The sequence below is a fragment of the Schistosoma haematobium genome, chromosome 2, assembly GCF_000699445.3.
Source record: "Schistosoma haematobium chromosome 2, whole genome shotgun sequence".
NCBI classification, from domain to species: domain Eukaryota; kingdom Metazoa; phylum Platyhelminthes; class Trematoda; order Strigeidida; family Schistosomatidae; genus Schistosoma; species Schistosoma haematobium.
The window spans coordinates 26533201-26555730 of NC_067197.1; the positions used below are offsets into that span (position 1 = coordinate 26533201).

General features: G+C 32.8%; 1 protein-coding gene across 1 annotated transcript in view; it reads left to right on the forward strand.

Moving 5' to 3' along the window:
* Positions 1 to 35: 35 nt before the first annotated feature.
* The window catches only part of MS3_00006591 (uncharacterized protein), a 33943-nt gene continuing 11448 nt past the window's right edge, over positions 36 to 22530 (forward strand). The window contains exons 1-13 of the mRNA XM_051214749.1: positions 36 to 127; positions 924 to 988; positions 1038 to 1150; positions 1188 to 1381; positions 1423 to 1482; positions 2821 to 3212; positions 3442 to 3596; positions 4159 to 4497; positions 6204 to 6307; positions 8994 to 9087; positions 10658 to 14788; positions 15629 to 16141; positions 21556 to 21761. Coding sequence (XP_051067939.1) covers positions 14774 to 14788; positions 15629 to 16141; positions 21556 to 21761 — 734 coding nt within the window. The 5' untranslated portion in view covers positions 36 to 127; positions 924 to 988; positions 1038 to 1150; ... (6 more) ...; positions 8994 to 9087; positions 10658 to 14773. The remainder of the gene's footprint in view (positions 128 to 923; positions 989 to 1037; positions 1151 to 1187; positions 1382 to 1422; positions 1483 to 2820; positions 3213 to 3441; positions 3597 to 4158; positions 4498 to 6203; positions 6308 to 8993; positions 9088 to 10657; positions 14789 to 15628; positions 16142 to 21555; positions 21762 to 22530) is intronic.

Genomic DNA, 22530 nt, shown 5'->3' on the forward strand with positions numbered 1-22530 from the left:
TCTATCACTTCTTATTGAAACCTATATTTTGATCGTTTGTTTTGGTTTATGCGTTACTTAAAAGTTTGTTGTTCCCTATTATCGCTGTCCATGTCTGCTGCATCGAAGAGTTCAAATCAGGATTATTGTTAGTCCCAGCCCTTTTCATGTGTAATATTTTGATACTTTGATTTGTCGGCCTATGATTTATTTATGTTTACACTTGTGAGTTTTTAAAATATTGACATATATTGCACTTACTCACAGATTGCAACATGCAAAATAAGAAAACCTTTCTGTATCTAATTCAAATATCGCCTTGCGTTCTACTAGTATAATATATAAAAATACTCACCATTATTGTCCTACATTTACTGCGGGTTGTATAAAACGTCAGCTCCTGATAAGTATCAACAGACACTCACATATTTCAGTTTATCTAGAAGTATCCCATCCGAAGATAGCTTTCGATTCTTTCCGTCAGTTCAGCTTTTGCGTCATCTCTGGTTGGTCGAGTTAGATTTCGACTTAGTTTTCTTCCGATCTATTGCATCATCATTATCTTTCAGTAAGAAAAGTGCAGATGTTCTTGTATCTCTTTCTCATTGTGATTTTCTACAGGCTCTAAGGCTGATTATAACCAATTCCTCACCTGAGTATCCCTGTCAGTTTGGCTTTGACAACACAATATTTGAATCGTCATCTATTAGTCTCAAAACGTTTGGATCCAGGATAAAATGTGGTTTCATTAGACCTCTATTTTTTAACGCAACTCTTTATTCCGCGGATTTTTGTTGGGAGGCTCGGTTTGGTTTTACGTTCAGGAATAAAACTTTCTTATACATGTAGATTGTTTATACAAGCAGATTGCTTGTTAAACTTTATACTCCCTCACAATCCGCTTCATTTACTTCTTTACGAAATGAATTTTTACCTCTTTTTAGCCAATAATAATTGGGGCACAATCTCTTACTTTATTGTATAGTATTGTTGGTGTATTCAAACTTCAGTAAGTATGGGTTAACCAAAAACAGTAATTTTGATCTGTTCCTTTCCAGATTCTTACTAAGTTTTGGAATATCCTCCCGTCAAAAACTTTACTGTTTGGTTGTTTTATCGGTATTTGCTCCCCTAAAGTAGACCAAAAAGCCCCATGGCGCTCATCAATAAAGTAAGTATTTTGATTGCTTAGATGTTCTTATGATTAGATTCAACCGAGTCATGCTGTTCCACCTACTAGACGCTCAGAAAAGCTAAAAAGAGTTGGGTCTCTTGTGGAATTATTTGATTTCTTCGTGTTGAATGAAGGGACGGTTATTGATACTGTGTCCGTTAACACCTTCTTATATACTTATCGCATATTTGCTGATATGGAATTAGTCTTGGAAGTTGTAAATAAAAAGCAAGTATGATTTTGTATAAACTGTATAATAATCCGTACAGATTTTGGGATACATGCCATTCAAAACTAATACCTACCTCTTGGAAAGTTGGGATTATTTCGTAAGTCTCTTTTGTGAATGGTCTGCCTCTTTTTGTTGTACATCCCCTTGCCTTTAGCTTTCACTATGGATCTACCTACTTCATTTTTCGTAGTGACTCAATAAATGTGAATCCTCTGACTTAACTGATAAGGGACCAACTACCCACACGAAATTTACCATACGTTCTCAGCCTGCTAATCAGAACGCCTGAAGGACTACACAAGCAGCTCACATTACTGTGTGTTGTTCAGACTCTAAAGCTCACGTTATTACATACTTAAAATACAATACTATGATGTCCCATGAATATGTACCATAATACATGCAAATCCGGGATGTTTGCGATATAAATCTCGATAACGGGAGTATAACTGTTTAGAAGTGGCTTGAGAATGAAGAAAAATATAAAATAGATAATAAGTTTAAAAATGCAATTGAGATGACACTGAAACACCACAAAAAATTATTTACGAAATATGTATCCTCTGAGTCGCTAGAGAACATCGTCCAAACTTCCCCATTCCTACTTATTCACCTATTAATAGCAAAATCTCTGGTAGGTAGTATTTTTACCTTCGCAGTAAATGTTTAATTTTTCAAGCATTAGTTTGCTTACCCGATATTGTAAAGAATTAGTGAATTACTAACATTATCGAAAATTATGTTACCTGTTGTTTTGATGAAGTGTCCTCATATGTTAAAACTGAATTTTGTACTTTGGATTTATGGATTTGTCAGATATCTGGGACATATTTAACATCATCACTATCCTATATCTTGTTGTTAATTCTACAAGGTTCCTTTAAGATGAAGTAAAGTAAAGGACAACTCGTGTTCTACGTACTGAGGTGCGGGATTAAGTTCTAATATGTTGAGAAGTTTTTCTTCTTTGTTAAGCTTTTGTTTTATTCTTTAACATAAACATTTTTTTACTATTTTATGTATATTTTTCAAAGACCATGGGAAAACTCGCTATTACATCCATATTTGAAAATATTATTTGATGTACTGATAGAATTGAACTGGGTGCATGACAAAACAAGTGCTTACTTACTACTTGCATACCAGCTTTCTGGTGCCTTTAACTAAATGTTCGCTGATACAAACCCCACTATAAGGCCAGGTTTCGGTACAGATTAATGTAATTCATCCTTTACTAGCTCACCTGTAACTTGCGTTTTTTTTGTGATCAGTTATTTTCCAGTGATTTCAGATCGCTATCACTTTATAAGAGTATTTTATTTGACTGAATCTTCATATTTAAATTACATGGATTATCTCGAAGTTGTTTGTATTCCTCATCAGAATGTTAGCAATTTATCACCCATTGTTTTCAAAAATTGTTTTCTGTGTATAGGTCTTTTCAGTATTTTCTTGGTGCATGGTTGCAGCAGCCTCATGTAAAAGATTTTGATTCCCCACAGAAAATTATCCATCTTAAATGGCTAATACGGATTCTTGCCGGTTGGTTTGATGTTTTTCAACCCTCTTATAATCACGACAGTCACAATTATGTTCTAAAAGAGTTGATGAGGTGCTGTGGAAATAATGTGTCTTCTAAAAATCAAGATACGACGCGAAGCGTTTTGTGCAACATTGATTCAGAAGTTTGGGATCGAATTACTGCAGATATGGAGTATTTATGCCGACAAGCTGTAAATTGTCTCAAAATCATAGCCTGTAAATATCAAATAGACTTAACTCGGGAAAAACAATTGCCGTCAGTGCGTATAATCACCATAAATCGAGGTAAATGTTAATTCTGTATAACGTCTACTAATGTATATGTATATACAACTTGATAACATGTGTAGATGTTTCATCAAATTACCGTTGCACGATAGTTTAAATTTATATTTGTAACACAGTAATTAAAATTGCATAATTGAATTATATACATATATATAATTTTCTACTATTACTATCTATTTCGAAAAGTTACGTTACCAAGAGTTTTTAACTTTTCCCTTTTTCTTAGTCAGTTGTCATCATTCACTACACAACTCTGCAATCCATAAATCAGAAAAGCATTTAAAAGAAATAATTACCATTACACCTTCTATTAACCCCTTAATTAATCTATGGAATTTAAATTTAGATACAGTTGCTGAACAACTGACTGTTGCCGATCAGGTAGGAAATTTTATTGAATAACCTGGTTAATTTCATATGAGATTTTGATTAGAAATACATTTTATATAGACATTTTTTACGATTTGTTTGCAAACACTCACCCTATAGTAACACTACCTGGACAATTTTGATGATAAATTTTGTCCATGTGGCCCACATGGGACAATTTTTTTTAATCTAAGTGTATTTCGGTCATCACGAAGTATTGGGGTCTACGACGTATAATTCTTTCCATTTAAGCCTGGTTAGTTGGATATGTCGGATTCCCATTGTTGTTTTCTTCCTTTGAACTCGAGACACTTATCCATGTAATTAGACACTGAAGTGTTACGCACTAAGCTTGTGAGTTACGACAGCCACTAATGGCCAAGGAACTATATATTTACCGGTTTTAAAATGTCAGGATATAATTTTTATGTTTATGTCGTCTAATCATTTCAGTCTTAAGTCTTGTAAACATGGATACAAAGAGCCTTTAGCTTTCACTTAATTTTTAATTAGAATCTGCGTTTAATCCTGTTTTTAAACTACCTATTGGCTTTAATATGTTTTTCTGTCTTAGAGATTATTTCTCGACATGGAGTTAAATGATTGCCTGATATATGCTAGAGGCAAACCTGCTCCATCCGTGCAAGCTACAATCGACCAATATAATAAATTATATCATCTTGTCCAAAGTTCAATGTTTAACTCAGATCAGGATTTTCCAATACTAGTAGAACCTACACCGATCTATTCAAGACGTTTTAATAAACGGGGTAATTATAATAGTCCAACGACAAGAGTTAGTCCACAGATAATAACGATATGGTCTAAAAATTCACCTAATCATAATTCTTTGGCATCGGATGTGGGAAAATTAAAAACTGGATGCATAATTACGTGGATTGATATTGCTTATGTAAGTTCGCTGTGCGGTGAGTTATAAATACATTTTTTCTCAACGTAATTGTGTATTTACTTTAAACTTTCTTTTCGGGCAATATTGGGTTAGTGGGTTTGTTGTTATTCTTTTATTTGATATTTAACAAGAATATAATGACTGACCAATTTGCACGTTGTAGAGCTATTTTGTGCTTGTTTAGATATTGTATTTTAGGTTACAAGTTTAATTCTATATTCAACTATATTGGTTGCAACGTAAATCTGTCTTATTTATTACTACTTGACATTAATGGAGTTCTTGAGGTGATTGTACCTTTATTACGGTTGAAGTTTGTAAGCCTGATTCATTTTAACTTCTTAGAGTTCTACAAATTAAAATTTAGTATGAGAGCTCTTGGAAAGTATAGTTTGACCAGTGTAATTGTTAGTCAGCGCACTAGGCGGTGATTATTTGATGATTTCTAACAGCATTATTATTTGATACCCTATGTTTTTCTCTAACTTCAGATCATGTTGGTCATGTTTCTAACTTTAAGTAGTATAGTTTAGTTTTCTTATAAGTATTATTAGACGCATGTTTTACATGTACTTGAGTTCCTGGTAATAGCTCGGGAATTCAACAACTCATCTAACAGTTCTCATAAACAAAATGTTTCTTTTCACTTAACTCTTGCTTATAACAAAAATATGATGTTTTGTGATTTCCTCAATAAAAGTGACTCAAGTTATTTCCGAGATAAATCACCATTTTAGCTTATGTGAAAATCATTTATCTCCGGTATGCTTTATTCACTTGTTGTTACTTTAACATACATTGTTCAATATATTATCGGTCTTATTGTACTATATGCCTATATTACATTTAAAATAAGCTAAATTGGCGGTGACTGATTATAGACATATTGGGAGCTCCACCTACATGTAGTAAAACTATTGAATGGGAGATCTGTTGAACAAGTCAGTGGCAATTAGTAAATTGTTGGATAGATAAGTAAATATCTGTTAACTAGGGTTTTTACACCATGTTATACGGACGTCTTTTTGAAACAAAATTATTAAATGATACTTACTAGCAGAGTTATCAATCAAATATACTTGTTTGCATGTTACCGTTCAGTTTAGCAGTTGGATATTAACACTGGCTTAAACTAGGATTAATTATCCACTTCATAAATTTTTAATTGTTCCTTTAATCTATAGACCACTTTTCAGAGCTAGAACTTAATCATTTGTTTTACTAAAGATAAATTCAATGTCTGTTTCTAGATTCCCTAAATAATGATTGAAGTAGAGTTTTGTCGTGCTGCGAAGTGCATTTACAAACCCTATATGTGTATTTTAGTTGTTAAAACACTTATCCAACTACATTGTAATCTGAGTTTCGACTCAAATTTGACTCACATTACCCATCATCATAATGGGTAATGTGAACAATTATCACTATCTAGCTGAATTACTCAGTTAATCATCGTTACATTCTTTTGTTTGTATTTAAATTAACACAGAACCTTAATAGATAATGTGGTTTGGAAGTCCATGTCAGATTTACACCAAATTTTACGTCAGTTTTACTGGTTCTTCTAGACCTGTACTGCATGAATGTACGACTTTTGTCAGAATTCTAGTGTAATAATACTGAATATTTTAAGGTTGATGGCTAGGACTTGCATCTTCCCTATAAAATATAACTTCCATTATGTCTATTTTTTCTTTTTTTTAAAGCGATTAGGACAAACAAGGAATTATTCAGCATTAAAAGCCATAATTATGGCTTTGCAGTCCACTCCAGTACTCCGATTATGGCATAGTTGGAATGTTTTGGAATAGTGAGTTAAAAAGATTTGTATATTAAAAAAGTTTCTTCTTATATCTTATCTTTTTCATATTACGTATATGATAAACTATAGAAAAATTTATTTCAAAGCTCTTTGAATACTTTTCTTATTTTACAAGCATATGCTAATGAAAGTGATAGAGATTTTCAAATTACTCTGAGTTATTCTACTTTTTCCACATCTGTGTTGATCTTATTGGTTTAGCATGTTTTATACTAATATCATGTGATTTTTCATCGACTTTAATATTTTCACAACTAGATAAATCTAATTCATATGATTCTTCAACAGTTTCATTTCGCTTTGCATTACTTATTAATAAAATCGGTATCTGGTTCCAAATATTCTTTATTAATATATTTTAGTATACTTTTATTCTCATAAATGATTCATATAAGAACGTTACGAACGTTAATAATAAATACATTTTTATATTTCAATAAGTAGACGTTTCATGACTTAATTTAAGCCACTTGCTCAGAATAAATAAGTAGTAATTATTACCAAAAACAAAGTAAGTAGTTAAGTATTTTAGAAAAAAATAATCCAATGTCAAAGTTTTCGATTTTCAACCAATGGGTTTCACATTCAAGCTCCTACTTCATTTGTGCTACTCTGGTATTTTGACTAGCCCTTGTAAAACTAAGGTTCGAAATCGAATCAAAAAATCTTTCAGAAATTCACAGTCATTTAGCTGCTATATATATATATATATATATATATATATATATATATATATATATATATATATGAGTTAGCCTTAAGTTCCTATTCCAAAACTCTTACCATTTCACGAAGCGGACCTAGAGGGCACAACCCAAAACCAACTTTTAGTGAATACAGATGAGTAGAGTACTTCGAGGAACTCCTGAATAGACCGGCTCTAATGAATCCACCGAACATCGAAGCAAAACACACAGATCTTCCTATAGATGTCAATCCACCAACGACGGAAGAACTGAGAATAGCCATCAGACAAATCAAGAGCGGGAAAGCAGCAGGACCCGACAATATGCCAGTTGAAGCACTGAAGTCAGACATCGAAGTAGCTACAAACATGCTTCACCTTCTATTCAAAAAGATTTGGGAGGAGGAACAAATGCCGATGGACTGGAAAGAAGGACACGTCATCAAGATTCCAAAGAAAGGAGACTTGAGCAAATGTGAAAACTACAGAGGAACCACACTACTGTCAGTACCAGGAAAAGTCTTTAACAGAGTTTTGCTGAACCGGATGAAAGATGCAGTAGACGCCCAACTTCGAGATCAACAAGCTGGATTCCGTAAGGATCGGTCGTGCACAGACAAAATTGCGACACTACGGATCATCGTTGAACAATCAATTGAGTGGAACTCGTCACTGTGCATCAACTTCATTGATTATGAAAAGGCATTTGACAGTGTAGATAGGAGGACGTTATGGAAACTTCTTCGACACTATGGAGTTCCTGAAAAGATTTTCAATATTATCCGGAACTCATATGACGGACTACAGTGCAAGGTCATGTATGGAGGACAGCTGACAGATGCATTCCAAGTAGGGACCGAAGTCAGACGAGGCTGTTTACTCTCTCCCTTCCTTTTTCTTCTGGTGGTCGACTGGATTATGAAGACCTCGACATCTGAAGGAAAACACGGAATACAATGGACAACTCAGAACCAGTTAGACGATTTGGACTTCGCAGATGACCTAGCTCTCCTATTTCATACACACGAACAGATGCAGATAAAGACAGCCAGTGTAGCAGCAGTCTCTGCATCAGTAGGCCTCAGCATACACAAGGGGAAAACAAAGGTCCTCAAATTCAAAGCGGAGAACAGCAATCCAATCACCCTTGATGGCGAAACTCTGGAAGATGTAGAATCCTTCACATATCTGGGAAGCATCGTCGATAGACATGGAGGTTCAGATGCAGACGTAAAGGCGAGGATTGGCAAAGCAAGGGTCGCATTCCTACAATTGAAGAACATATGGAACTCAAAACAACTGTCAATCAATATCAAAGTGAGAATCTTCAATACGAATGTCAAGACAGTTCTACTGTACGGAGCTGAAACTTGGAGAACTACAACAACCATCATCAAGAAGGTGCAATTATTTGTAAATAGCTGTCTACGCAAGATACTCAACATCGATTGACCGGATACCATCAGCAACATTTTTTGTGGGAGAGAACAAACCAGCTTCCTGCTGAAGAGGAAATTAGGAAAAGACGATGGAAATGGATAGGACATACACTACGCAAATCACCAAACTGCATCACGAGACAAGCCCCAACTTGGAATCCTGAAGGAAGGCGGAAAAGAGGAAGGCCAAAGAACACATTACGTCGGGAAATAGAAGCAGATATGGAAAGGATGAATAACAACTGGAAGGAGCTGGAAAGGATTGCCCAGGACAGGGTTGTATGGCGAATGCTGGTGAGCGGCATACTGTCCTTCACGAGGAGTAACAGGCGTAAGTAAGTAAGTAAGTTTTCCTGAGTCCCATTTCTTTATTCAGATTCAGTCTCATCAGTTGTATAATTTATGCTCAAAGTTACTCTATTAGTGGTCCCACCATACATAAATATTGTTTGGAACCTGTTGATCTAGGATAATCAACTTATATGTATACTACAACCTCTTGCATATTTTTTCTACCTATTTTTTCCCTTTTATGTAAACCTGAATTCAGTCATTATCATGAACATTTTATGAAGTTTAAATATTTGGCTTCTGTAGTAAGCTTTGATAATAATCAAGAACAATTGAGAAAACGGTTAGATAAGGTAGGCTTTATTATTGTAACTATTTGGATGATTAAGAATATTATTATTATTACCGTTGTTGTTGTTATTGTAATTTCTCATACAAACAAACTGAAAACCATATATCTTTTTATTACTAAGGTGGATATTGCTTGAAAATCAACTAGAATGGTTCTACAAACCTTAAATGATTAGTAATTGTATTCTATATTAAATAAAAATTTGGACTGTAACAGAATTTAAAGTTACCTAAACACTTGAGTAGTTGCTTATTTCATTGATTGATTAAACAAGTTTTGTAAAACGCCATTAGAATGTTGATCTTGGTTCTGTATATCAATTTCGATTATAGAAATAGATGAAACTCTACGCATAAGGTTTTAAATCGTTTATACTGTTTAAGTTCTCTTGTTTTTTTACTTTTAAAAATAGGAATACAGATCTACATATGAGAGATTTCCTAACTGTTTTAGTTGAATTCCCTCCGTAATTAATATCTGTCATACCATTTATTCACAGTAGACGCTTATTTGTGTACTTACAAGTAAGGACGTAAAACATTTCTTTTGATAATCAAAAAAATACTAGCGCATATAAACTTTATTGATCCTTCTCAATTCTCATTTGTTAAGAAGCACAATGCAAACATCAGTGTCAGCAATTATTGTCTTCTGCACGTTTCACTATATAGAAAATCAAAATGATCTAACTCAAAAAGATAAACAGTAAACGGTATACGTGTATGAATTCACCTATAGTCTTACTTGTGTTCTGTTAACTGATGTTACTACAAGTAGTAATAATATCAATGTCTACACCCTTCAAATTGGGTATATGGAAGTCAGTAAAAATGAAAATATTTCCCCAGTATTAAACAGTATGTATCCACCATCTCACGCTCATAACTCATACCCAGAACCTTCGATCTTGCGTGCGAACGCTTAACCACTGGGCCGACATCCTACTAATGTCTAACTTTAATCAATCCATGACATTGTGCGACCATCTTTCATTGTCTTCAATAAGTAGTTACCTCACACCACACATGGATTAGCTGTACTGGTCACGACTCCGGAAATTTACTCCTGAACATAGTCACTAGTAAGCAAATATTGTTCAATTCATATCTAGATATGTACCTATCATTATCGTTTCATTATATTTGGTTGGTCAAAGGAGCATTATTGTGTCATGACTTAGAAATACTTGGAAGTATTATTTGTTGCACTTTGATCTTATAATTCACATTTTGGTTGTCTGATTTCGTGATTTAAAGTTCTCAATTTTTTTGAGAAGATAGTTTTGAACATATACGTAATATACTCTAATTTTTTTCCGCCAATCAACTGATATTGGGTTTTGAAAGAAATCGTCAAGTTTTATTTGATTCAATAATGATCAATAAGACTATAAGAAATCCACTTTTACTCAAATAAATTACTTCCAACTGCATAAATATTCCGTTTCTCCTGACTCACTTCTCACTATATATGCTTGTGTAAATCTATCTACGTATTTGAATAAATTATCTAATTTTTAGGACAAAAAAACTTATTTATTCACTGTGTTCCTTTTTTGTATTCTGATACAGTGTGCGAACAAAATGTATTGGTACTTAAAACTCAACAATCTAAATCCATTATGTGTAAGTTTTGTAGAATCATTTTTTGATAATCTCCTCACAGTTAATATGTTAGAGGCAGAACACTAATTCAACAAACGTAATTGGTACCAAACATATACAGGTTTACGACGCTTAAAGTGTTGTTAACGAATTTTCGAATAAAAAAAATACTAGTATTTTGTAAAAGATATTGAACTGACCGTAAGAAGATAAACGTTGCTGTGTTAGCCTTTTGTATTTTTCGTATGTAAATAATCTTGGGAAACAAAATGCAAAGTTGCACATTAACAATAAGAATTTACATTTCCGAACTCAAGAATATGATTTTTCTGGAATATTTTCAACAGTCGTTTATTGCGTAACTATATTGTATGCCATCAGATGCATTCGCTCAAGATTATAATATTTTGAGTAATTATTTGCTAGTTTTAAACAGCCAGAAGTGCGTTATGTGAGTGGTTTGTACTATACATCAGTATTGAAGTAAATGATGATATATTTACATTTTAACTGAAGAAATATCTTAAAGTTCCCCCATGAATAGTTTGATATATATATAATATACAAATTATTCAAATCAAACTTTAGCATTTAAAGGTCAGGATTTAGATGTATGGTTCATGCGTTTCATTTATTTACGTTCTATTTACTTACATGTTATTCATAAAGGTTTGCCTGAATACATTCTTGGTGATGACTTTTTAAAGGTAGTAATAAAGTCCATTTTTCTGAATACCTTCAATGAATTGTTACGTCCATAGGCAGAATTAGTCCTGGTGTAATGAAAACTAACGTGGCATATTACCAAATTGAACTACATTTGATAATTTCATAAGATGTGTTCAACTATAAAAGGTGAAGTGTACAATATTGACGATTGTTGTAATGCAGACAAAATATTGATGCTGGCTTTGCGTAGACAGATTTTTATGAGAAACAGTTTTATTATCATAGTACATAAATTTAGTTTGTAAAGTTTAAGCTTCCAGTATATGAGATTATTATATCAATCATGACAATTTATAAGATTGCATAGCTACACATATTAGGTATAAAGTACAAATTGATATTAAGAAGACAGGTGTTTTAATGTTTTCATATACCCTTATAAATATTCATGTATATTAGAGTAAAGCCTGACAACAATCAATTTGAAAACAATATTGTTCACTTATATGTATCGTTTATAAAATCATATGCAACCAAATGGTACATATATGATTAGAAATCAACACTACTCTTGGGGATACTAGATCCCCAAAAATCACTTGACAAACGTCTCATTTTTGTAATTTTATTTTGAAGTCTTGAATTCCTCTTTTTCACTCCAAAAGCGCCCACTTTTACCTTCAGTTTGTATTTTCCGCTTAGGAGGACCTAAAATGTTAGTGGTTCATTTCCTCTCTTAGTACTCTATTTTGTGACGTTTTCCAATGAAATTTTTGTACTATATATATATACGCATGTGTTGTGTGCTTGTTCGTTCGTGCTTCCGGGCTACCTGTAGAATATACATTTTCCTCGGCTGAATTTGGTCTTCTCCCTCTAGTTAGCAGGGCTGGGATGCAATGAAATAGTTTAACTTGTCCTGTTGTTGTGCTACTAACCTTCGTTTCGTTCGCCTGTTTTAAGTGATATCTCAATCTCTTCAAACGTAGCAACTACCACATTCAGTTTAAAGTGAATTTTTATTTGAATCTTCTTACAGTCCTATCCGAAAGTCACTCTGTATATGACCTTCCAAAAACAATGAATACAACAGATATATTTGTTTGTTGATAAATAAAAATAAACATCTATTAATACATTTTTTCTGTTTTGTCAAACAAACATGTGATAATAATCACTTCAGTCAATAGTTTTTAGTAAAGCCATCATTATTTATTTCAGTATGTTTTTCCTCTATGTTTATGTTTCTTGAAATTTCAAATGTACTTTTAAGCCATCTGTTTGTGTTTCCCTTTTTAATCGGTATTGTTTTTTTTTTTCATTTATTTAAAAGCTATTGTTAGGCAGAGTTGAATGATTGTATTGTAATAGGACTTTCCATGATATTCAATTGGTTGTTTGGTCTAAATATGGTAAAATTGTAATCATTAGGATATAACCTGTGTTTTTCTACATATGTTCAATAAAAATTACTGCTTTGAATCCTTATTGTTCACAGTTAATGCTTAGAGCCCACTGACACAAAGCCCTGGATCTATGTTCTCTGCAGGGTTTGTACTCTTCAAAATTGAAGAGACTAATGTGCTCGGGAAAATTTGAAACACAATACATGGTGGGTTAGTTAAAGATGTTACAATTAAGTTATTCGTTTTCTGACCGAATTTCTAACCATGTTATCACCACCGACTAGTATCTGATGTCATATTGTTTCTAGTCTTTAATAGCAATAGGATTTATCGACAAGTTTGCAGTGTTTCCGCTGAAATAAGTAATCTGACTTCGTAGTACACCGTGTTGGCTATCAGAAGTTTCGTGATGTTCTGGTATTATGAATAGATTATTTGAGTACAGGTAAGTTTACATAAAAAATACCAGTAAAAATTTGACGAATAGATTAAAATTGACCAGTATCTTATATATATCAACCACTAAGAGATTCTGAACAGATCCATGATTTATTCATTTACTGAACTCCATAATTTGTTGACTTATTGTCCTTTTCGATTCTCCCAAACTATCATATCTTTTATATTGCGTCTTATCTTTTCTTTTGGTTTATTTAATATGATCTACTTTTGATACGCACCTACCGACTTTCTCGTTTAAATTACATAATGAAATGGTTTCAGTCAATATAATTTTCAAGTATTTCATAAATTTCTAACAAACCACTAACAATAAGCTTGTTAATGTATAAAATTAACGAACTCATTTCCTTTTCTTACTTTTTATCAACTTCAGCAGAAATCCTTAAGTTACAATAGACTCAAATTGGTCACTATTTACTAGTTAATCAATTGTAAATATCTTAGTTCTACAGATCAGTTGCAGCCAGTATACCTTAATAGTAGCGTTTCGGATCGTGAAGCTAGGTGGTGCAGATTTGAATCCATCAGGGAGAAACAGTTCCTTAAAGAATACAGCTATACCTTACGAACGCCAACTAACAAAAAACCTAAGTCTAGGGTTTCTTGCCGGCCACCTTTAAACACCTGACATTTAACACACGCGATGTCGAGTCAATTAAACTACTGGTTATATTGGGACTTGATTGATATAATTTGATTAGCACTAAAGGACTAAATAAGCATGACCTTGGTCTCTATTCATCAGTTGATCAGTTACAAATGAGCTCCTTTTAAATTATTCTACGTAAAAGAGCACAACGTTCCAATAAAATTACACCAATACAATCAAAGTTGGTCGGCGATTCATACAATATAATTAATGATTCTGGAAAAAGTGGAAAATAAAGTGTTCAGACAGAAATTAAAATTAGATAATCATACTCAAAATTTAACTCAGTAAGGAAAAATGAGCTGAGTAACAGTTGTTTCGAGGTTGCAAACACTACTCGCTTGCTATCTAACATCCAAAAAAGTACACAATGATTTCGAGCCATTTAGTTTATTGCTCATACAGAAAATTTGATTAATTGGATTCACTCAGAACTAGGGAGTAAGCAGTAAAACATCGGTTAGTATCCAATCGTAATGCCAAAATGACAGATCATTCATAACCTATAAAACTCACAAATGACGTCCTTAATTGTTTCATTGGATGACGCAGGTCTAAATCTCTTTGGCAGTATTATTTCCTCTAGGATTGAGGGCATAGTCTATTGACGTTTCCTAATCAGTACAGAATGGATGTATCTGTTACCAAACCGAAGTAAACGTAGTATTTACTGCATATCTTCTACTTTAAAGTCTTGGTATGCTTCTATTTTATATCTTGTTTCTATCATATGCTTTTATTACTATCTCTAATGTATTAATTACGACTATTTAATTTAAGTATTTTAGATTCGTTATACTTTGCTCATTTTTTGCTTCTGCTTTTTAGGGAGACATAAGCAGACCTGGTGATATCTCACAATTTGAAGATTCTGATGCAGAATATAGCAGGAGGACTATGCATTCAACTTTAGTGAGTGATCAATTCATGTACCTCGTGTAAATATATCATGTCGAATGTTTATATCATTTCTGAATAAATATCCAATCACAGATTGATATCATTGGAAATCAAGATGTATTGAACGGTTTTCCTCTTATAGTTGGAGACGTTTTTTTATTTACCGTGTCTGACATACCACGTAATTTAAAAATTATGATTCATACTATTGGTAATGGTTTGTTATTCTGCTGTTGTAAATATCGTACCTTTTCAGTATGCTATTGGCTCTCGGGACTCTGTATTCCAATGGATAACGCACTAGTTTTTGTAATGAATGGTATTAGGTATGAGTCTTGGTTTCTATGCCTACATTCGGTTGCAGGTGCCTTCATCTGAATTCTAAGTAGGAAAAAACGCACGTCCTGAATATAATTTCTTTAGCTATGTCGCGTCTGAAATTTGTGGTGTTGCGTTCATTTCTGGCTTTTAAAGACAAATTATAGCTATCCATCTGCAAAAAACTGGTATATTTTTTTATCCATGTACCTTAAACTTTGCATTGTTTATTGGGATTTTCCTCTCAAAATTTACAACTCATTACCAGTTACCTATACAGGTACTCCGTAATGTGTTATATTTTTTCAAGGAAGCTGTAGTGATAATACCCACTTTCCTAAATCGAATGGGCATAAGATTTGTTGAAGACTGTAACAACGATAATTTAAAGTTACCTGTTTTAACCACTAAGCAAATGCTTAACTTACATGACTAATTTCTGACCATAACTTCTACCTTGGCATATTTGCGCACTAACATTAACGTCAAATTACTTTTTATTTGTTTGTTTATTTTTAATCCTTACATTTTCAGCCAAATCAGTCATCTTATTTAAGTGGTGTCATACCGTATCTCGGTGTATTTCTTAGTGATTTAACTTTATTGCATCATTCGTCACCGGATTATATCAGTCGATCAAAATATTCCCCATCAAATGAGACTAAACAAGAAATTAATACAAATAATCAGGAAAGTGCCCTCGCTTCTACTACTACTACTGATGATAATAATAGCAATAATAATATTAATTCATCAGTAATCAATCCAATAAATAATACTAATGATTTTTCAAAACAATCAGTTAAAAATCAGTATGGTAAAATAAAGCTGTTGCATATATCAGATCAACTTGGGAATTTCACGCGAAGTACACCTGATTTATCAGCAGTAATAGCATCGTCATCAACCGTACAATCAGATAATAACAGTACGAAACAATCCTGGAAATTATTAAAAAATGTATCATCAAATACAAATGTCCCACCTATTAAACCATCAGTTTCTGCTGATCGTAATGATAATATCCAATTAAATGGGCGTGTCAAGGTAAATGTAATTTCACAAATTGTTATAGAGATTAATTTGTTGTTCTTTTGCTTGGGCAAAAGAGTTTAAATTATAATTTAATGATAATGATTATTATCACTGTCATTACTGTTATCTATTTCGTCCAAAATATATTCCTCTGATTGATTTACGTGATTTAGTTTTGAAATGGCATGTAATCAATAAAATGAATGCAACGTGGATAACTTGTCATACTAACCATCTTTTAAGGAATCATATAGATATCAATTTATCCCCTTACTATTGGTTGTTGTATTCTTAGACCGACAAGCAACCACTTCACCAAACCATCGTGTTATTCATTTTTCTTTAAATCTATACTATAGTATGGCTTATTTGTTGTTCTTTAATTTTGCACGTTAAGTGTACTGGTAATGAATATAAATGAGGGACAAATACTTATGCTGTTCAGTAGTATCCATCATTTACTGGTTCACGTTGGAATTTTTTAGTTTTATTTTTACAGCTTTGACCTGATTTGGCCTCTGTGACAGAGACAGGAACCGATGGTTGATCTTTATAAGTAAAGGACTTTCCTGGGTTACAGTTTTTTTATCACAAATGTCTTATAAAAATTACGTGTGTGTATTAGGACTGTAATTAACGAATACTCAGATGGGGACATCCAAATGTATTTTTACTACAAAATCACAGAATGTCTTGGTAAAATATGAGAACCATACAATGAATACTTCATTTGCGAATTTCCATTATTTGTCCATCGAATTCTGTGTGGTTCTTCCTATTCTCAATTCCTTTCTACTCTATTCAACTTGATCTTCTTAGCCTTCTGGTACCAGTGTTTCCACTTCCGATTGGTGTTACATACTACTTATGTCGACAGACATAAATAGCATACACCACAGGATCCACCAGTCAGTATTAAAGTTAAACTTAGATTATTGGACACAAATAGCAAAGTGCTTGGCAAGATCGTGAATCCTCACCAATTGAGGTGGTTATGACGTATAATATGTATGGTCATTCACACCCTACCTCGAAGTATGATGATGACCAACTGGTGTAGGAGTAGATTGGAAGAAAGCTAGTCGCGCCTGAACACAGACATGTAATAGATACAATAAGTCGTTTATTGTTGGTTTGAGGCATATGATCAGGTTTAGACCACCTCTTTATATTCGACACGATTACCACAACCAGGAACCTTTGGTTAGAATCGGTCCTCAAAACCTGAGCTTCGAAGGTATTTTTTACTTTGTATTCTACAGATTCACTCGTTTTTTCCGAAACTAATTCTCTATACCCATTCTTTTTATAACCATTTATGCTACTACTGCCTAGCGTTTCTTAGCAGGGTTCTTTTCTATAGGATGCAGTTATCACTCTATGCCCAACTCTCATCTGTCATCCGGACAGTAACCGTAATAGGGTTTCAAGAGGAGATGATACTACTTCTACTACCCTGATATTCATATTGTTAATCTAGTCTCACTTTCGTAATACGATGTGACAACTTGGACCAAATAACATATGTGTCAGGCATTTTTGTTGATTATAACTGACTGGTCATTGATCAGAAATTTTAATCAGTTGTGTATAGTATTCATTTACGTCCAATCAATTGCTAATATCACTACATAGTTCACACTTAGTGAGAACAATTTAGTCCCTTGAATTAATAATGTTTTAAAATCCAAACTAAACTAACAATCTAATATTTTTGTATTCCTGTAATAGAAGAAAATCGATATCACTAATGCTAACTTATATATGGACTGTTCACTAATTCATTAAAATTTATCTGTTAAGATCAAAAGTCCATCATGAAAATGTTTTTTTTTCTCAAATATCTAAATAATGGCTATGACTACTTTTACGGGGTTGTCTTCGGTAAAACGGGATCAATCATTAATTTCGTATTATTGATCTACGTTTTAAATATCATTTTTACTGATATGGCACTATTCTTCTTTTTTGGGTAGTGTTTTTTATGTAGTATAACTTTTCAGTAGGTCAATAATCAACGGTAATTTCCAATCAGATTGTCTCATTGTGAGACATCACTCACGTGTGTCACATGAGTATAAACGATTTGATCTTATAGTAATGATGTCGATAATGATAATAATAACATAAAACACTTGATTAGTCATTAAAAGAATGCAATGAATACTTCGTAATTTGTTTGGAAATTTCTCAATACTTGTCAGATATTTTATTTGAAGTACAGTATTGTTTGATGTATCAATCACCGTCTTGATCTTGAATTTCAACTAGTCGATTAAATTAAACAAGTCATTGTTTCATGGAACGGTGGCTCAAATGCTTTTGCGTTTGACTTTAAGTCGCTAATTCACAAGTTGGAACCTCATTCCACTTACCTCGGTTTATGTAACTGAGTAGTCTCACTAATCATTTAGCATTGTAATCAAATGCATTCTAGAGAGATTTGCTTGTGGTATGTAATAAAAAAAACGTGAACAAAACTAGTTGTACTAGTAGTCCTTATTTAAGTAATTGGCAGCGATTAAGTTTCAACAGTGTCATCAATTAACAATAAAGATCCACACGAATCTTAATTGCTGATGCCTCAGGTGAAAATGAACCATGATTTGCTATTGTGTGTTTAAATTAAACTATTCTTTGACGTATAGTTCGGTTCTCAATTGTTGGTCTGAATTGTGTATCTGTGTATCGCGTGATCTAACTATCAAGTATCATGATATATATTGTTAGTGTGTTTATGTTCTTACCTACCAGTCGGTTATCTATTCTAGTATCGTATCGACAATATTTATTTTTCTCATTTCAACAACATATTTTGCTGTTACTTGTACCATTCAATACTCTCTTGAGTAGTTATCATTCATCATAGTATTACCTTCAGTTCATATCTTACGCTGTACTAAACTGTCTCATTGTCGCCCTCGTTCACGTCGTCAGCACATAACCTGTCCAAAAACCGTGAAACTATTAGTTTTGTATTACCGATATTTGAAAATCACAAGAACTTCACGCATTCTTATCAATGTATACCTATGGAAATAACTATTGTTGATCATTCAACTTCAAATACACTGTAATAATACTTTATCTATCCCTTTCCTTATCTTCACTAAACAGCTTCAGTTTGTGTGTTTTTTATGATAAATCAATACTGTAATCTTTTTTTCTCAAACTGTAACAGAATAAATCACTCATGTGATTCAATCTACCTAACTACACTAATATTTTCTTTTAGATATTTATCATTGCATTACTATTTATTCTGCTTCATTCTGATAATTTTATTAAGAAGTATTAAGCTTTCAAAGGATCATCTCCTTACGTATATGTGTAGTGACATAAACAATCATATGACTGTTGATAAGACAAAATGAGTAGCTAGAATTAAAAACAAATAATCCAAAGAGATTTATCAATATTTTCTCCAGTATAGTGGTGCTTTTCTCAATGAAATATCTCCTTACTCTCATCTGGATTAGTATCTGTCTTGATAAGATGATTATTCATGTGATAGTCATGATGTTCTCATATCCTTTGTTTTTATCTTTTGCTACGTAATAAAAGTACTAAGATTTCATACAGTAGCTAACGTATAAGCTTAAGGATCAAGGTAGCATCTTAAAAACAATCAGGTTTTCGTGCAACGGAAGTATTTTCATGATAGAAGACATACTGTGTTAGACTATAAACATGTATTGTTTCCTTATGTTAACTTTTATGATTTACTTGTGGGTGTAACTACAGTTTATGGACAAATTTTGAATGACTCTTACAGGCAAATGCCTAATCGTGAAGATTTCCTCCGGATAAACATAGGAATGTTAGAAAGCTTCGTTTTTTGTTTTTATTTAGTCCTATCGTTTAGACTGTAATGAGGATACTTTTAATCGTAACTTCCTGAAACATAGAAGCTAAATGACATGACATGAGATATATGAGTGTTGCTAAATATAATGAATTGATCAAAGTTAAACATGAAAGCTGTTGGATTTCGGCCTAGTGATCTAAAGAATAAACGTTCGAATGCGAGACCGAGGGTCCTAAGTTTGGTTTCCGTATGGGCACTACTGAGGAGTCCTACACTACAACGAAACGACTGTCCAATGCTTCCAGGTCTTCAGTCCTGGTCTAGCAAAGATCTGTCCGTAATTGAAACTATAGGCAATTTAACCTAGTTGGGATTCAAATTCTAAACATCAGTTATGTTTATTAACCTTCTATTTTTTGTGTGCCTAGTCAACTTAACATAATTGTTTATCCACTGATGATAATCTTGTGTGACAACAATCATTTTATAAAAGCTGTCTACATTTAAAATAAATATTTTTACCCTGAACAGCAAAATCTTGTAATAATATTGTTAACTATTCAGTTAATAATCCATGATGTAAACTATGAAAATTCAAAAATCTCCATAAAGACTTTTAGCGATAATAATGTGCTCACTAGTCACTAACTTTGAGTGACAGTTCCAGGAGTTCTAGTGAGAAGCTGGGACTATTGGAGTTTAACCAAGTCAAATGTGAGACACTTATCCTCTACGGGCGACGAAGGACTGTCACGTAGCATCACCAGTTGGTTGAAATTATTGGTTTCCGACTCATTAGTTTTAAGGTCAAGGGCTCATCGTCATAACTAAAAGTTTTTACTAGATGAACACTAATCTCCGATCATTTTAAAACATTCGAGAAATAAAGTCTTAGCATAATGATTTAAGGACATAGTTTTTTTTATTACTGTATCACACATTGAGCCCAGCTAAATGGTACCTAGACTCACTTGTTAGCTATTAGTAGTATCAGCATTCATGAATATAATTGTGACCTCAAGCATGAACACGTACGTGATTAGAGTTACATGACTTGATAAAATAATTATTTTCATCCTGATAGAAATTAAATTCCCAGTTCCGTATTTTATAACATAGTTGGAGCTTGAGAAGCGCTAGCTGTTATATAACACTAAATGGATTAGTAAACCTCGTTTAAGATTTAATTAAGGGTTGAAACGTCTGTCATTCGAATCACTGTTCAAAAAATGTTTGATTGTTAAATTACTCAATTTCTAAAGACTGGGTCTCATATCAGAACTGTACACCTACCTTGGTTTATTCAACCGAACAGGATTATTATTGACCGTTCCATAAAGTCGTGTACATAAGCCTATCATTAATCACTGAGTTGGATTTTATTGATGAAATCATAAGATGCTTTTAAAAAGCCTTGTTTAACATTCATTTATTTAAAGAGGATGTTCAACATGTTATTTAATTATTTGGAGGTAGTTAGCTTAAAACTCTGGATCCAGGTTTCGTGATAGTTGGCATTATACATCATGTAATATGTGATCAAAATTTATTAGCTTAATTGATGAATATATATGTCTGCATTTTATTTACAAATTTTAGTTTGTTATAATTTTTATAGAAGGAAAAGTTTGGCCTTTCTAGACGTCATTCTACAACTGATAGTGCTGATGACAAATTAATCAATCTGGATAAACATCGTCGAGAGTTTAGAATTCTAGCAAATATTTTTCTTCTTCAACAAAATGCCCAATTTTATTCACTTAGACCTGAACCAGATTTTATTACATGGTTTCATTCTTATCCATTAATCTCAGAAAATGAAGCGTAAGTTCATCCCATCAGTTATTTTTATTGTCATTTTTTATCGATATTAGCGTTATTGTAGAACAGACTACAATAATTTTCACTTACAATCAGTATATCATGAGGATATATGGTTATCTTTTGGATTTTTTGTTAATTTTAAAAATCTCTCACTATGGACTTATTCCATTTAAAGTACTATTGAAAATCAGAGATAGTGTGGATGATTTTGAGCATTGACATTGAGTGAAAATGTGCTATATCTCAGAATGACTAAATTTGAAGAAATCTTGCTCATTGTGAAACTATGGTATCAGGTGTTGTTATGAATTCTCAAGACCAAGAAGTTTCATACTACAGTGAGATGGCTCCCTACTGTTACCAGGTTCTAAACAGTTGATTCTGAAACTTCCTTCAAGTCGTTTTATTTTGAAACTTATCTACACTTAAAGCCCCCCTTCATAATCCAACATTCGTAATCAGTAGTTTTTAAAACTTTTTTATATGTCAGAGCTGACCAATTTTAGTTAAGACGTTTGGAATAGTTTCAGTTACCTCGAGAGTGCAAAAATATCTTGTCAATGTGTGCCAACTAAACCCAGGCTTAGTTTTATGATTTACTATCAGTTACTACCAACCATCTAACATTTAAAGCTTGAATCCATAACTAAGTCGATCATTTCCTATCTGGCACAAGTGAGGTCTCCGAAATGCAAATAGCCTGTTATTTCTTTCTTATACCTCTTTTTATTCATTCTGATTGTAGTGAAGATATTCTCCTAATTTGTTT